Raw genomic sequence first — 18,429 nt, forward strand, 5'->3', positions numbered from 1 at the left:
GTACTCTCTTCACATAGTGGCTGTAATAATTTCATTCTCCTACACAAAACATTAGGCATAACAAAGCAATTGTTTTTGGCTAGACAATAGGCTTTATGTTGCCATGAGTCAATCACATTTTTGGCTAATCATGTTAGGTAAATTCTTAGGTAAAACTTAGTAAGTTATCCCAGGTTTAATGAGTTCATCTGAAGTGAGGTTAAGAGAAACATGTATCACTGTGCAAAGAAAAAGCTTGTGTGCAAAAAAATAGCAACTGCCCAGGCCCTAAAATTCTTCCTGGGGAAAAGGGTAGAGTAGAGTAAAAGGAGAATAAAACAGTTTTTGTAAGTTTGGAGAACCAAAGGCATCTTGTATTATTGCACTTCAAGAGACATGGAGAGAGAGGGGGCTGGGGGAGAGAGAGCGGGAAAGAGATATGGAGTGTCAGAAACTATTCTTCAGTTTGGCTAACTCAAGACTAAAACTGTAGACAATAGAGGACGTAAGGCATTTGCCTTGTGTATAGCCTACTGGATCCCTAATTCCACTTATTTTTCCTGAGCATCACCAGGGGACACTCCCGAGCAGAGTCAGGAATATCCCCTGAGCACCTCTGAGTATTTCCCAAAACAGCCCAAGTTCACTCATGATGAAAAAAGATTAATAATAAGGTGATTTCATTATCAGTAGAAATACCTAGACAGTAGCATTTCTCCAAAGATATTTTGCTGAATGGAAAGATGGTACAGGAGCAAAGCCTTACATGTGGCCAACCCAGGTTTGAATTCCAATACCTCATACTTCAAGCACCATCAAGAGTGATCTCTGAGCACAGATCCATCCCCACTTTACAAAAGAGAACTTTGTCATGCCACACCATTGGTGGCACATGCATTTTGGGGGGCCAGAAAAACTCCACTGCTTTGCACAATACAAGAAACCTCCCTCTGCAAATGGACACTTTCCTTTCCTTTTAAAGTTCCCTTTTCATATATATCCTGAAGACTCAGTAATCTTTTTTTCTAACTCCACATAGAAAAACACCTGGTAAGTAACAGTATATCTCAGTGGGCATTCCATCATTTAATTTTTGATTATATTTCCATTTATATATATAAAATTTATATACAACATTTATATAAAATATCCATATAAAATGGCTATTTTAATTAGATTGCAGAGATGGGGAGAGGTGAGTTGTGAGGCATTCTGATTTCTCTGAAATTCTAAGAGAAACATTCCACCAGCCTCACAGTCTCAGATCATGCTAGTAGGATGCCTTCTTCACACAGTTACTTCTCTTTATAAAATTGATCTTCGTTAACTTCAGTGCTAGAAGAGGGTATAGTCAAAACTTTATCCCCAATTACTGAGGCTTACTAGAGAGAGGGCTTTTATACCTTTACCAAAATCCTTTTGAAGACAGATGGATACATAATTGAGCACACAGATACATACCTTCATACCTAACATGGACTATAATGCAACATCTGTTATACTTTTTTCTAGTAACTTTATCCAGTGAAAGAGATGACACATAGGAGAAGGGAGAGAGGGAAAGATACAGGCCAGAGATGAAAGGGGGGGGAGGGGCTTGGTAGACAGAGACAGAAAAGAAAAAAAGAAAATGGTTTCTTTCTAAAGTAACAAACACAAGGCCCAGGGAACCTTTCAACTCTCCAGGGTTTCATGTGCTAGAAGACAGTCTAGTCTGCTCAGCATAGCTGCCCACCCAAGGGCAGGCCAGTACAAAATGAGCCAATGGTTATTTGGTGTGCTATGAGCCAATCCCTCTCCTGCTCTTGAAAAGCCTAGCACTGTCTACAAGAGTCCTCACTCAGAACCCATGTGGCTAGTCTCTTGCTAACTTCTCTAGACACTCCTCATCTTGGGTGAGATTTCGCTTGTTGTCTATTCTTTATTTTGATTCGGTCTTGAACCTTGTTCTCATTTGTGAAGTCAGGAATAGACCACAAGCCCTAGCAGCTCTCCTACACTGGTGACAAAGACATGATCTGAATAAGAAGGTTCAAGGTAGCACAGTGTTACATGTGACGATCAGCAAGCAGCCACCTAGAGAGACCAAGATCTAAGAATGGGAAAGGGAGTAGTTGTGGACTGTAAAATCCACATATTTATCACTGAGTATTTATCATGAGTATTTCCATGCTGGATTCACTTTGAAACTCACTAATCTACGTATTTTTTCTTCCCCAAGACCAGCTCCAGAAAAATCTACTCTTTATGACCTCCTGCCATTATCCTTCCATGCCTTGATCACTATGTAAGATTTCACAACAGCAGAGAAAATTTCAACTCGTAACCAGTATCCTAACTTTGGAACAACCTCTTGGATAGTTATTTCTCTTAAGTGATTCCTTATTCCTCACAGTTTATGGCTTAGCATAAAAAGTGCTACAATGACAATTTATTATGGAAAAGAGTGCATCCATTTTGGAAAAAGAGTAGGTAAGGCATATTTAATGTGTAAAAATATCAGTTGGATTCCTGGCACTGACCAAAAAATATCTATTTGATCAAAAAAAAAGTTTAACAGACTGGAGCACACGTTTTTGCAATTGGGAGGCCCGGCTTCCATCCTTGCACCAGATGGTGCCTCTAGCATCTACCAGGTGTAAACACCCACTAAAAAAACAACATACCAAAAATATCAGTTGGGAGTATGTGGCCTCTAGATGCACCAGGCTGCAAGAAGTGGAGCAATCTTGTCCAAACCCCTCTGAAATGAGTGAGCAATAGATTACCAAGGACTGCATGGGTTGATGTAGAGTAATACGTTGGATTAATATTTGGGTCGCCATGATAACAAATGTTTTCAGGAACTTAAATCATTAGACCATAAACAAAGTCATAAGATAATAACAGTCCTTAGTACTTGCAGGGAGAAGGGTGAATGATTTTACTACCTTAGGTCAAGTAGGGGGCTGTGAGGGTTAGGGACAGAGGGAATAGTGATCAGGGAAGAGAGGGAGGAAACAGTTAAATAAAATTTAAAAATAATGTCATATGCCTCTGCCTTTTATTATTAGGCAAGTCATTTGATACTATTTTTTATTTTTAATTACTTCAAATATGTAGCCAGAGGAGATAGCTAGAGTCACCTGTCCCCATGCCTGGCTGTCTTCACCAGGGCCCCTCAGAGCAGGGCGGGTTGAGTTTCCTTCCCTGCCCCTAGCAGAGCCCCAGAAGCCGAAGACCTCCGGAACCCAGCCACAACCATGCTCAAGGCCACTCTCCACATACTCAGACGAGCCTAACGCATGAAGGAACTGGCAGCGGAACCCAGGTGTGTGGGACCCGGAACTTGAGATCTCTAAGCCTACTCAGATTGAGACTGGGCCTCCTCCAACCAGATCCCCCCCCCACCCTTTTTCCAGTAGCTTGGCAGTCACACCCACAAACTGCCCCCGGCACCGTGTAATCCTATCAATGGCCAAGATCCAGAGACTATAAAACAGAGATCCTATTATTGTCTAGTTCTTCCTCTCGGAGAACCCAGCAAGCTACCGAGAGTATCCTGTCTGCATGGCAGAGCCTGGCAAGCTCCCCGTGGCGTATTCAATAAACAATGATGGGTCTCATTCCTCTGACTCTAAAAGAGCCTCCAATGCGGCACCATTGAGAAGGACGAGTAAAGAGAGGCTGTTAAAATCTCAGGACTAGGACAAATGGAGACATTACTGGCACCCGCTTGAGGAAATAGATGACCAATGGGATGACAGTGATACAGTGATACTTCAAATAAGGCTTGAGGACCCACCCAGAGAGATGGAACAGATACCAAGACTGTCCTGCTTGCTGCCAACCCTGGTTCTATCCCAGCACTATTTGTGGTCCCCTGAGAACCATGAGGGCTCACTCCCGAGCACAGAGCCAGGACTAGCCCCTGTGCACTCCTGGGTTTGGTCAATAAGCAAAGAAGGCACAAGAGTGTTTTGCTCTTTAAGTTGTGGTGCTGGGATAGAGAGATTCAGAAATACTAATTTAAATTTTTAAATGTTGAAATACATTTTCCAGGACCACTAAAATGTTTTGCTTGAAAAATAAAATTAGCAGCTGGAGAGATAGTACAGCAGATAAGGCATTTGCCTTGTACATGGCCAACCCAGGTTTAATCTCCAGCATTCCATATGGTCCCCCAAGCACCGTCAGGAGTAGTTCCTGAGTGCAGACCCAGGAATAACCCCTGAGCATAGCTGGGTGTGGCCCAAAAATGAAAAAAAAAAAAGAAAAGAAAAGGAAAATTATCTGGGGACAGAGTGACAGTATAGCAGGTAGGGCGCTTGACTGCATTTTTCTTACCAGGTTGGATCCCCAGCACCTCCTTAGGGTCCCTCAAACCCAGCTGGGATTGATTCCTGAACCCAGGGCCAGAAGTAAACCCTGAGCACAGCTGGGTATGGCCCCCAAACAAAACAAATAAACAATAAAAATAACAAAAACCAGAGATTTAATTCAGAAGAAAGAATAGTAAGGGTAGAAGTTTCTGGCATGTCCTCATAGCATATCATTTGATTTGATAAAAATAATTTTTTATATAATTCAAGCAATGATTTGAAGAGTAGATTACAAGAAAATTAATTACTTCCTCACACCTATTTTAGATTTTAAATTATCTTCTATAAATTACAGGTAAAATAAATTGTTAGTATGGTTTAGACTGCACAGGCACTTTCACTTGCACAAAATTTATTTTTGTATGTGTGACAGTTGAAAATAATTTTTCATGCAAGTGAATTGTGGGGAAGTGTATTAAATCAAAATGCAAAAGCTCCAGTTCCCAGTCTGACTGACATAACTATATCACTTTGCCAAGTAGCAGAGCCCTGCCTCTGGACCTTGGTCTTTGCAAAAGGGAATTGAATGGGTTGCTTACAGTATCTCAAATATCCCTTTTGACCTTGCTACTGTCTGTTTAACTTGCAACAGATCAACCTAAAGAAGAGGTTGTGAAATATGTTTAACAAAGTTTTGAAAAGAAAGGTGTTAAAGAGTTTTTTTTGTTGTTGTTAAAAGTTTTTTTGAAGAGTGAAAAAATAATTGAAATAGGTGAGCAAGAACATAAATGAGCAATCTGCCCTAAAAGCACACTGAGAACCAAGAAGATGCTCATGAGTCTGAATACTGGGAGTTGGTGACTAATTTTAAAGAGTGAACATAGTTTAAAGAGTGAACATAGGGGGGCTGGCGCAATAGCACAGCGGGTAGGGCGTTTGATTTGCACGCGGCCGACCCGGGTTTGATTCCCAGCATCCCATATGGTACCCCGAGCACCGCCAGAAGTAATTCCTGAGTGTATGAGCCAGGAGTAACCCCTGTGCATTGCCAGGTGTGACCCAAAAAGGATAAATAAATAAATAAATAAATAAATAAATAAATAAATAAATAAATAAAGTAAAGAGTGAACATAGGAAGAAAAGAAGCATAGTTCAGGGACTGGTACAGGATGCATTTTGGGCATGCTGGGTACTCCTCCAACCAGGCTTTGATTCCAGACACCACGTGGTCCTCTGAGCATCAACAGTGCTGCCCTAGAGGGCCCTAGGATAGCCCAGGTATCCCCAGTACTGCAGGACCTGAGCAACACCCTATTCTATGGCTCCTGCCTTGTACCACATGCCTACATGGCCAAGAACATTTGGTGGGATTTCCAAGGCCTCCTGAACACGACTTGAGAGCTCCTCTCCCAAGAAACATAATTAGGAAAAATGGAAAATGGAGATCAACATCAGCTTTGTAAAAATACGTAAGGATAGGGCAGTATCACACACAGTGCAAAATGGTGGAAGGAAGCTATTGTAGCTGGAAACATATAAAAGTGCCTGACTTAATACCACAGTGTTTCATCTCAATAATAACAGTATAACATGTTACTTTGTAGCTTTGTTTTTTGGCTATTTGGGTCACACCCAACAGTGCACAGGGGTTACTCCTGGCTCTGCACTCAGGAATTATTCCTGGCGGTGCTGGGGGACCATATGGGATGCTGGGAATCAAACCCGGGTCGGCCGCATGCAAGGCAAACACCCTACCCGCTGTGCTATCGCTCCAGCCCCAGTAGCTTTTTTTTTACTACTTAAAAGTCACAAATAGGAATAAAAACTTACCAGCAGCATTGACAACTCTGTTTGCTCTTACAGATCCCTGCGATGTTTCAACATCCCATGTTCCATCTGCCCTAGGTTTTAACGAAGTCACTGGTGCTGGATATTTCAATAGGGCACCATATTTCCTAGCTCCAGCAGCCAGGGCCATGGTTAGAGAATAAGGATCAATGTGACCATCTCCAGGGTTATACAGTCCAGCTAAAACCTATATTGATCAGTAAAGAGTCAATATTCAAGCCAACATACACTATTACTCAGCATAACTATATCCTGTAAGCAATTTTTTTAAAAACTAGGCTTTCAAAGTGCCTCATGGTATCAGATTGAACTTCCTTTTGCTTTTTCCTAGATCAAAGCTCAGATGGAGACAGGACTCACCCTGAGAGTAAAGTATAAGACAAATTATTTGATGAGAACTTGCGGTTGTCTCCAATTTCTACTCACCATTCCCCAATAGCAGTATAAACCAAATCTTTTTTTAAACACAGAGCCACTAAGAACAAAAACTCTCCAATCTGCTGGGCAGCCATTCATTTCAGCTCATAACTAGAACTCTTATTAAGTTCAGATCAATAAAAGCAAATAAAATGGTCACCTGACACTTTTCATATACCATTTATTCTATGCTGCCATTCGGGAACACATGATTTAAGAGTCACCATTCTAATCCTGAACTGTCTAAAGGAAAGAGAAATAATCTATCTTTTGTAAGCATCACTTTGGTATCATGACATTCACAGGTAAATCTAATTTATTTTGTTTCTCCTTGGGCCCACACCCAGCAGTGCCCAGGGACTACTTTTGGCATCCTTGCTGCAAATGGGAGGGGTTTTCTTCTGGAGGCGAGTAGGGAACCATGAAGTGTTTGGAACCCAAAAAGGGTGTCTACACGCTAAGCATGCTCACTAGCCATTTGAACCATTTCCCTGGTCCCTCAGATTTCAGATTAACATGTACATCAGTCATCATTAACTATTGAAAACCACCAATTATTTCACAGGTACTTAATACTATTAGGGAAATGAGTGCTTGATTCAATCATTCACAACAGGAGCCAGAGAAATTGTACAGTGATAGGGCACCTGCCTTGCATGTAGCCTGATGCCAGGTTCTGGCTACATCAGGAGTAATTCTGGAGTGCAGAGCCAGGAGGAACCCCTGAACTTCACCGGGTGTGTCCCCAAAATTAAAAAAAAATCAAGAATTCACTAGAAATTCCTTAATATCTATTTTGTGCTAGGGTTTCAGGCAAGGTTCTATTGGAGGAAATAAAAATGAAAGCTGGATAACTTCCAAATGAGTTTTATGAGAATGAACAGTGAACAGTATAGTCATTTATTAGCCGTTCGAAAAAATCTATTAAGCACAAGCAGATGCTTTTGTCATGTATTTTCTTCTTTAATTTTCTTCATCTTACATATTATAGTAATTTTTTTCTTTTTTAGTTGTTAAATCAATCCTGAATTCCGGGGATAAATTTCATTTAATTATTCTACATATGAATATCCATTTTTATTATAGCTAATGTTTTGTTAAGAACTGTTGCACTATTTAAAATGAACAATAGTCATGATGCTGTGATGCCTTTGAATTGGGGGATGTTTACTTCTACATTTGGCATTGTTTGAGAAGTTGTATTTGGGGGACACCTTCCTAGCATTGCTTGGCCTGAAGGTGCTAGGCCCACCTGGTGATACTTGGGCCCAACAGTGCTGGGGAGAAAGAACGGAGTGTGGAGGAGGAACTCTGGGTCCCGAGAAAGCAGGCTACAGCCCTTTTGAGTATCTACCCTGCACTGTGAATTCAGATTCAATCTTTAAAAGTCTATTGTGATGTTATTACTCAGCATCACTATATCCTGCCAGCAATTCTTTTAGCTGGACTTTAAAAGTGCCTCATAGTATGAGATTGAGCTTCCTTTTGCTTTTTCCTGGATCAAAGCTCAGATGGAGTACTAGAAAACCCATGATGCCGCCTAGGCCCAAATTTTCCTGTTTTTGATTGCTAGGCTTAGAGGAAAAAGACTTTTGATATTAATACATTTTCATGACTATAGATTTCCAAATGACACATTCATGTTTTGTATTGTGTCTGTCCTCACTGCAATGATCACTTATCTGTTTGATTTCACATCTTAGCCCTGAGCCTGAGGACTGGAGTGATAGAATAGCGGGTAGGGCGTTTGCCTTTCATGCGGCCGACCCAGGTTCGACTGCTCCATCCCTCTCGGAGAGCCCAGCAAGCTACCAAGAGTATCTCGCCTGCACAGGAGAGCCTGGCAAGCTACCTGTGGCGTATTCTATATGCCAAAAACAGTAACAACAAGTCTACAATGGAGACATTACTGGTGCCCGTTTTAGCAAATTGAAGAACAACAGGATAAAAGTGTTAGAGTGCAGTGCTACCCCTAAACCTGAGAATTCTCTTCCCACATATTTTTGTTGTGTGAAGCCTTTGAGAGAACTGGATTATAAGAACTTTCAGAAAAGCATCACATGATTGATAAATAGATAGAAGCATATCCTCACTAGTAGCTGGGGTAGATCTTCAACTCAGACAATGAAATGTAGTACTCATCTCCCCTCACACAAAACTATTTATGAAGAAACAGGTTAGCAATTTCCAGAAAAACAATCTTCACACTCAAATTAATTATACAAATCTTCAAGGAACAGAGGTGCTGAATTGTCACCAGGAAGAAACCTAAGCATCTGTTTCCCCCTGGAGTCTCACCTGAAAAATTTATATCAGGTGTGCCAAGGAGTCACAGAACCTGGGATCAAATGTTTGCTCCAACTCTTCCTAATGGAATGAGCTTGGGGTCAGTACCTACTAAGCAACTGCTGTCCTTTTAGTAATATTATATGCTTGATGATACTTCTGTTAATCTTAAATAAAATTATGTACATCAAGGGTTCAGCTGAGGAACTGGTACCTAAATATATGCTCTAGTCTTTGGTCATATATAGTTAATTATTGTAACTATTATCCAAATGGGATTATCACCCAACAAAAAAGCAAAACCAAAAAACACGACCAAAAAAAAATAACTAAATTACCAAGTGGATTCTCTCAGAAATATTTGGCTAAAACTAGATTAATATTTGATATAAATTCTAGAAATGAAGCATAGTTTTGAGCCTGGTGATATTTCTGTAGCAATGTAACATGGCATTTCTAATTTCATTTAATAAAAAAACATTAATAGAAGGCTGTCTTACACATATTTATTATATCGGTTTTTTTTTCTCTTAGTGCTCAAACATGTATAAAAAGTCTATGGATAGGAAGGTCTAAATCTGGAAAACACAGTAATAGAAAAGTATTGAAAATATTTCCTGGAGGGCCAGAGAGATAGCACAGTAGTTAAGGTGCTTTCCCTGAGTATAGAGCCAGGAGTAAGCCTGAGAACTTGCAGGGAAAGAAAGAAAGAAGGAAAGAAAGAAAGAAGGAAAGAAAGAAAGAAAGAAAGAAAGAAAGAAAGAAAGAAGAAAGAAAGAAAGAAAGAAAGAAAGAAAGAAAGAGAAGAAAGAAAGAAAGAAAGAAAGAAAGAAAGAAGGAAGGAAGGAAGGAAGGAAGGAAGGAAGGAAAGAAAGAAAGAAAGAAAGAAAGAAAGAAAGAAAGAAAGAAAGAAAGAAAGAAAGAAAGAAAGAAAGAAAGAAAGAAAGAAAGAAGAAGGAAAAGGAAGGAAGGAAGAAAGAAAGAAAGAAAGAGAAAGAAAGAAAGAAAGAAAGAAAGAAAGAAAGAAAGAAAGAAAGAAAGAAAGAAAGAAAGAAAGAAGAAAATTAAGAAAGGTAGGAAGGAAGGAAGGAAGGAAGGAAGGAAGGAAGGAAGGAAGGAAGGAAGGAAGGAAAGAAGGAAGGAAGGAAGAAAGAAAGAAAGAAAGAAAGAAAGAAAGAAAGAAAGAAAGAAAGAAAGAAAGAAAGAAAGAAAGAAAGAGAATTTCCTCAGCTGTTATAGTTGGAAAACTAAAAAGATTTTTCATTATCTTTTAATATTTTATTTAGTGTACCTGGTAGATAATTTACCCTAATTCCGGCATTAATATTTAATTTTATCATTTAAATGTATGTACCATTTTTCTCTTTCCAATTAACTTTTTAAAATATCCCTTTAATCTTGATTGAAGTCAACAAATGGTGAAAACATCTTTCAGATAAATACCTTATTCATGTTGAGCAAAGGGAACATCTCTTGAATTTTTTCAGGTTCAATAATGTACTGTTCAGTTACATGCCAGTTAGTTCGAGTCATCTGATACTTAAATTCATCCACCCTGACAGGAGTGGTGGCAATTCTGATACTACCTGGTTGATGGAATCCCACGACCTGTAGTAATAATTTCAATAGAAGCACAAAACTTAATTATTATTTACCAATCAAACATTCTCCAGCACAATAAAATTCAAGATGTACATGAGATTTACCATGCAGCAAGAGTAAAACTATTTCAACACATCTGCATCTTTTTAAAAAGTTCATTTATTTTTTAATTGAATCACTATGAGATACACAGTTATAAAGTTCTTCATAATTGGGGTTCAGTCACACAAACACATCTGAATCTTTAAAAAAAAGACATCAGTTCAGTAACTAAATACAAAATGTCTTCTCTGGGGTGTTCTGATAAACCCCAAAGATTCTGGGTGGATCAGAGAAACAAAAAACCTGTGTGGATGAAATAAAAGTAGACAGTGGAATGTAATTATAATATAGGATAGTGTTCATGGCAGAGTAAAAGAATATTTGTGGGGAAACAAGAAAGGCAAAATATTTGTGTGGAGGAGATAAGAAGGACAAGAATGTTGCACTGCTGAGATTGGGTTAAGTGAAATCAGCAGTAAATTTGACATCTACTCCATCCTTCAGCTGGCCAAGCACCCAGTTGCACCACAAACTACGAAGCGGAGAGATGCTATCCCGGTCCACTTATTTGGTTTTGACTGTAGGGAAGACCAGTTAGTAAAGCCAACAACCACAGCAGATTGATTATATAATACACACAAATCTTCTTAGAACCAAAAAAAATGAACCAGGCTGGCAGGAGGGTGGAGCAAGTTCAAGCCAGCTTCTCAAAGGGCTGACCCCTGGGAGGGTGAATGCTGAAATGGAAAGGAAAGGGAATGTTTCTTCAGGTTGCAAATCCAGTGGATTCCAGACCAATACGTAAGTAAGAATAGCTAAAGCATGTGTGCAGAGCAAAGACTAGCCAGAGAAAACGCTGGAAGGGCAGGCAGGGCTCTGTTGTTGATGACCATTGTTCTTCGTATAGGTTCTGTAGACAGGAATGGAGATGGAGGGAGTGGATTGGATGGTTTCAGGCAAGGAAAATGGGAAATAAAACACATGACATTTGTGAAGACTGCAGTCTTAGCCTAAGGATCAAAACTCCTCTCCTATCACTTAATTTTGGAAAATCTTAAACAAATTGTTACTGGTTTTTGGCATATCCAATATGCAACAGATAGCTTGCCAGGCTCTACCATGTGGGCGCGATACTTTCAGTAGCTTGTCCGGCTCTCCAAGAGGGGTGGAGGAATCCAACACGGGTTGGCCACGTGAAAGGCGACCACGCATTAAGTCTCTCAATGAAAGATGTTACTGGTGCCCGCTGGAACAAATTGATGGGCAACAGGATGACAGTTAAACAAATATGAAAAGAAGTAAATGTAAAAGTGGAGTTACTTTAGAGAAGTCCTTTTTAAACCCATATGACACCTGATAGGAATTGTTGCCGCTACAATCTACCACAGCTCTGATTTGGGGGTCCCCCAGGGTCTGCTTCCAATGATATCGAGGTTGACTATGCCATCTTGATAGGCCAGTGCTTGGACCCAGTGATGTGGTGCTGCTCAGGTCTCGTGGAGTCACCAGACCCACATCCAGCAGTGCTGGGGGCCACCAGGGCTACATCTCCAGTGCTTGGGGTGGGGGCAGTCTTGTGGTACTAGAGCAAACTCAGGGCTTAGAGTATGAGTTATTTCCCCAGTTTCTACATGTATTAATGTTTTAAAGTATTTTTGAAATACGCTTTTTATTCTTTCTTAGTTTAAAAAATTAAGACAAGGCCAGAAGGAGAGCTTAAAGAGCTAGAACGCATGCTCTACATTGATGAAGGTCCAGGTTCCATGCACAATGCTGTGTGCTCCCTCCTGGGAGCAACATCTGAGCATGAAACTCTGAGCACACTGAGTGCCTCTGAGCACTTCCAGGTGTGGCCTTTCCCTCCAAAGAAAATAAAACAAAACCAAACACTATCAAGAGAAGCAGTTAGGGGCTAGAGAGATAGCATGGTGGGTAGGGTGCTTGCCTTGCGTGCTTCCCACCTCAGTTAGATTCCCGGCACCCCATAAGTCCTCGGAGCCGACTAGGAGTGATTCCTGAGTACAAAGCCAGGAATAATCTCCTTGCTTGCTCTTCCAGGCCTGTGTTCTCTCCCGAACACATATTTCTTTCCTTCTTTCTCCCCTCACATCTAAGTTTTGTTCAATAAAAACTACCTTGCTTTACTAAAAAATAAAGTCCTCTCAAATCTTTTGTCAGACATTGAACAAGCCAGTGATGTCGCTACACACTGCTATACATGATGATATTCAAACTTCTTCAGAAATTGACATACTTCTGACAAACTAACATAAAAGATAATTTCAAGGTAAAATACATTTACCTGTCCCGTTTCTTCTTCCAGTTTCTCATAAAGTTTGATACTATCATAATGAATTTTCTTCAAGTTTATTCCAGGATGAAAGTAAGTTGTTAAACCTGCCTTAAAAGTGAAAGAAAATATTTAGGAAAAAAGGCACCCAAATTAGCAAAACATTGATAATTAATTCATTAAGCAGAATATCCTATAGACAGACCTTCCGGGGGAGATACCTCGGCATCATTTTGAGCCACCAGAAGCCAGAAGAGGAGGCTCAGGACAGAACTCTCAGTCCCAACCTGAACCATGATAATGTGAGGTGCAACCAATAGACACATGCATGAAGTTCCTAAACATTACAAGGCAAAGAACTATTTGTAGACTCAGTAGTGGGATGGGATAGATGGGAACTAAAGACAAGGACGCTACTGAAGGTCTTGGGATATGACAAACAACATAGACTCCAGCCAGCTGAGGAGAAGCACCATAGAAAAAAGGGAAAGTACCTGGAATAGTTTGCATGACCGGGTCCCCACCATTCTCATCTTCCCTTTGAAACAGTGGAGTGCAAGGGTGGAGAGCCAGGTAGTTCCTTTCATTGGTCATTTCAAACCTCACCCTCTGGAAAGCTATTCAATCAAAGTAGGTAATGGGATGGCTCTGGGCCGGAGAGAGCAGCAGAAAAAGGGAAGCCCACACCAGGTAATGCTTTCTCTTTGCCCCCTCACCTTTGCCCAGACAGAAGATAGAACAACAGCCACATGCATGTGTCCTCAGTAGAGGTTAAGGAAATTCAAGGATCCATGAAGCCACTGGGGCACAGTCCCAGAGAGGCCCAGTGACTGGTTACAGAGCAGCAGGCCAAGCAAGAGACAAGGGGACAGGGTTCAGCTGCAGATTTCAGACTGTGACAGCATACATTGGATGGTGAGGGGACAAAACCATGTCATCATATACTTGAGGCCAGCAGATGGCAAGGGGCAGGACTTAGGATGTCGTACACTGAACCAGGCATCTATGGACAAAGTCAGTGACATTGTACACATGTAAAAGGAGAGGCCTAGCATCGGGGAGGAAGTTGGTCCTGTCTACTTGAACTGTATAATAAACCATAGTTTCTTTACTTTCTGAGTTTCATGTACAAATCTTTCATACAGTTCTCAAGAACCCATGAGCTCAGGAAAATTCACTTTCACTCTAACACCTTTACTGGGATTTCCAAAATTCAAGAACAGTGTTTGGTTAATTGATGAAAGACTATTGTCGAAACAACTTATACAAGTATTGCAGATTGCCCTGATATTGTCCCCCTAGAAATATTTGTCAAATATACAATGATTTAATCTCAGGACAACAATCACATCAATATTAATGTGCCCAAATTCCTTTCTCAACACTGGGAGAGGCAATGTAGTAACAGAAAAAATTCTCAGTGGTAATAGAAAGTCGCTCTTTTAGGTGAGTGTATGGCACCTCATAGGGTAGCTAATGTATCCTGGGAAGTTCATCGGAGCACAATATGTTTAAAATAAAATCTGTTTATGAGTATTGATAAAGGTCTTCTATCGCAGTGATGGCATTTGGCTCTCCTGAACTGAAATGCAGCCCTATTAAAGTTCATCAATCATCTTTTGTGGACCAGAATTCTCAAGATTCTATCGAGAACTAGTCCAGGCATTTGTGTGTATACACATATACGTATATGTATGTGTACACATGTGTATACAGACACACACACAACTATTCTTTATAAAGTCTTAGCTTATCGAGACTCTCACAGTACAGACCCATGGAACAAAGTGATCAGTCAGGCTCTTGGGGATGTATCACTCAAACATACTCCTTTACATGCTTGAATCCAGTGCACTCACGATTTCTTCTAATTAAATAATTAAGAATTCCTGATCTCCAGGCATTTGTTAAGAAAGTCAATGTTGTCTTACAGAGGACACCCAGAAATTGAGAGAGTAATATTCAAAAGCACAGACTAAGGCTTTGTGCACTGTTCACTCTTCAAGCTGTTCTAACCTGGTTTAGTCAGATGGCCCAAAAGCATACTGTACATCTACATTATATCAAGCTTATTTTTACCACCATAGAAAGTTATTTTTTTAGAATCATGAGTTAATAATCTTTCATATGAAAGAATCACATGGGTTTGGTTTTATAGAATTCAAAATACACCAATGTACATGGCTTAAGGAACAAATCCCTATAGGAAATTTTGGTCAAGAAAAATTTTTCTTATGGAAATAATAAACCTATTTGCATTGAATAATTTATACTATTCTCATTTCCTTGCTGTAGGATAGTCAGAAATAAGCCTAGTCTAAAATTTTGTCATGTATAGACAAAATTCCCCTGCTGAGTGGTGATTACTAAACAGGCGTGAACTCGGTGGCGCGGGACGAGGGGGGGGGGGAAATAGAAAAGTTATGTAACAAACAGCGGGACTTAATATCTCTACATTCTCAGCAATGGAGAGCTATCAAATGCTTCCTTGACAGTAGGACTGTCTTTTCTTTTTTGGGGGAACGCCCTAGCAACAATAGTGAGTTATGTGTTGAAACATGGAATGTAACCAAGATAAAGCGTAAACGAAGTGAAATTTATCACTTTCAAGGGCGGGGACTGGGAAGCGGGAGGGGGCGGGAGGTATAATGGGGTGGTTGGTGATGGAATATGGGCACTGGTGAAGGGAAGGGTGTTTGAGTATTGTATAACTGACATAATCCTGAGAGAACTATGTAACCCTCCACATGGTGATTCAATAAAATTTATAAAAAAAAAATTAAAAAAAATTCCCCTGCTGAAGGACTCCTGACAAAAGTTGTGATGCTCCTGACCCAGTGCTCCCAGAAGTACATCAGACTCCTAATAGTTGCTCTCCTGGTACTCATTGCTGTGACCACTACTGCTACTGTTGCCGCAAACTTTGATCTAAACACATTATTTCTTCAAAACATGACTAAATTGACTCATCATCCTAGGACAGGGCAGAACCATGGGACACTTTACAACAAGACTGCTCTGGGCTCAGGGGCGGTTTGAAGTTTTAGAACAACAAATTGAATAATTTATACTATTCTCATTTCCTTGCTGTAGGATAGTCAGAAATAAGCCTATTCTAAAATTTTGTCATGGGACTGTTTTGGCATTGGAATTGCTCCTCTTTTTCAAGTTTTTGTGTTTTTCTAAACAGAAAAGAGGGAGATGTAGGATTACATTGGTTTGTCCTTTCTCCTCTGCTGCAAGGTGTTATTGGATGACACCCATCACAGTGTGCTGTGTAATCTCTCTGTACTCTCTTCTCTTATCTGTTAATCACCTAGATCCCCAAATCAGACTCTGGGACTTGTAAGATCAGATCTTCTAAGGACTCTGAATTTTGTACTTGTAAGTGAAATATTGCTTATCTCTTTCCCTTATGTCCTTTGCAAGTTTTACTTTAGAGCAATGTTCTTTTTGTGTAGACACAGCAAGACAGTTGATGCTATGTTTTTGTAACCTGGGGGTTAATTGACTCCAAATAACGTTTACTAACAGGCATCTGTCATATTTACTTGACTGAATCCTTAGTTGCCCTTAGTTTCTACCACCCCAAAGCAGGGTTCTGACGAAGGGACTGAATGGACACAAGGCAAGCTCTAAGCTATCCTGGCATTGAAACGGACAGGCCAAGTGCCATAATACCTAACTATAAGTTAAGAGCATGGTCATGGACAAATTCTGTCATGGTCCACAACTGGACAAGGACCCTGCTTGAGGTTAGAAGGGTTCATCTGGCCTGAGCTCTGTAGTCTGAGATCTATAGCGAGATGTACCCAGGAGAATCACTCTATAAGATCAATGCCCCTCTTACTGTGTCCATATAAAATGACTAATATTAAGAAGTAGGATTAAGATTTGCATGACAAAGCCTGGCAAGCTCCCCGTGGCATATTCGATATGCCAGAAATGGTAATAATAGCAGGTATCATTTCCCTGACCCTGAAAGAGCCTCCAATACTGCAGTATTGGGAAAGACAAGTAAGGAGAGGCTGCTAAAATCTCAGGACTGGGACAAATAGAGACATTACTGGTGCCCGCTCGAGTAAATCGATGAACAACGGGATGACAGTGATATAGAGATATTTTGTATCCTTTTAAGATAAACTATATTTATCTCTTAATCTTTTTAAAAATTAATATCAACTATGTATGTACTTTTATTAAAAGTTATGTGAATATATTGCATGAGATTTACCACTAATTTATGCACCAGTCTTGTGACAGAGAAGTAAGAAGGGTCCGATGGTCATTTCAGGGAAACCTATTCTTGACATCTGGGAGGGTATAACAAATGAAAACTTTGGAGAAAGAGAAAATGCTGTACTTTTCCTTAAGGATTTATAGTTGTACTGAGGTCATGAAACTCAGAACAAAACAACTAAATCAAGAGTATATAATTAAGCACCAAATCAGTTGATGAAAGATACAAGAACTAAGAGACCTAAAATAATAGAAGAAGCAAGAAGAATCACAAAAGCTTTCAAGGAGGACAAGAAAGGGGTTACCTTTTCCTAGAAGAGAGAAGATAATTCTAGTTAGTGGAGAAAATAAGAGTGAGGAGGAAATAGATATAAATAATTATTAAGAAGTGTAACATTTTGAGTAAAAATAAAATGCATGGATTTTGTTTGATGTGAAATTTTAAAGGATAAGATTCTCCTTATAGAAAAATGAAAACCACTAAATACAAAAGGAACAGTGGGGTTAGAAAAAGCATCAGCGAGTATTAAAGCTAGTGATGCTCTCCCTGCTGTCTCCATAAGCCTCCTCCCTCTTGTCTGAGCCTCCAGCCTTACAAAAGCCCCATGACTCAAATGTCACAATAACTACAAATCTTTTATCCATTAACTCACATCTAATAAAACAATTTGATCATAACAACTAAAACATGTGTATTCTTATTCACACATGAATTATAAGTATGCTTTACAATATTAGCAGAAGCACAAAAAATGCAATTAAACGTTGAAAATAATGTTTGGGGGGCCTATTCCTGGCTCTGAATTTAGGGATCACTCCTTGTGAGGTTTGGGGAACCGTATGGGAGTGAGGAATTGAACCTGGGTCAGCCACCGAAAGCAAGGTCCTTACCTCCTGTACTGTCTCTCTGACCCTGTCCTCATACTCTTTTCCCAGGACCTCCCAGTTCTGCTCCTGAGCCATCTCTCACAAGAAGCCTCCCAAGCCCAGTGGCTCTGTCATTCTTCATCCCTCTACCCCACTTTTTTTTCTGGCATGAGTTGCTCCCTGGCATGTTACATTGTTTCCTGCCTGCCCCAGAGGGTGGCTCTGTAAGGGCACTAGACTCTTGGTCACTGTGAATCCTCCCCTCCTCAAACAGTGCTGGCTGCACCCAGGAGAGAATATCCAGTAGGAGGAGTTGTAGATATGCTCTAGAAATCTTTTCCTTGACATGCTAGGAAGATCCTTACATAAGAAGTCTATTTTGGAGAGAGGAGAGAAATCAGGGGTGCTGATCGTTTTGGGGATTCCTTTGCAACCCAACGGGTGTGAGCTTAGGAAGAATTACTCAAACAAGTCACATGTGAGTCTCCAAAGATGTTGAAATATATGCAGGTCAGACAACCTGCTTCCAAATGGGGATTGAGAGAACTGCAAGAAGAA

General features: G+C 40.2%; 1 protein-coding gene across 1 annotated transcript in view; it reads right to left on the reverse strand.

Annotated features, from left to right (window-relative positions):
• DMGDH (dimethylglycine dehydrogenase) overlaps positions 1-18,429 on the reverse strand; it is a 75,145-nt gene that overhangs the window by 48,845 nt on the left and 7,871 nt on the right. Inside the window, exons 3-5 of the mRNA XM_004613214.2 lie at positions 12,778-12,876; positions 10,275-10,439; positions 6,111-6,315 (exon numbers count right to left, since the gene is read on the reverse strand). Of these exons, the coding sequence (XP_004613271.1) occupies positions 6,111-6,315; positions 10,275-10,439; positions 12,778-12,876 (469 nt within the window). The remainder of the gene's footprint in view (positions 1-6,110; positions 6,316-10,274; positions 10,440-12,777; positions 12,877-18,429) is intronic.

Source organism: Sorex araneus, chromosome 1, assembly GCF_027595985.1.
Source record: "Sorex araneus isolate mSorAra2 chromosome 1, mSorAra2.pri, whole genome shotgun sequence".
NCBI lineage: Eukaryota > Metazoa > Chordata > Mammalia > Eulipotyphla > Soricidae > Sorex > Sorex araneus.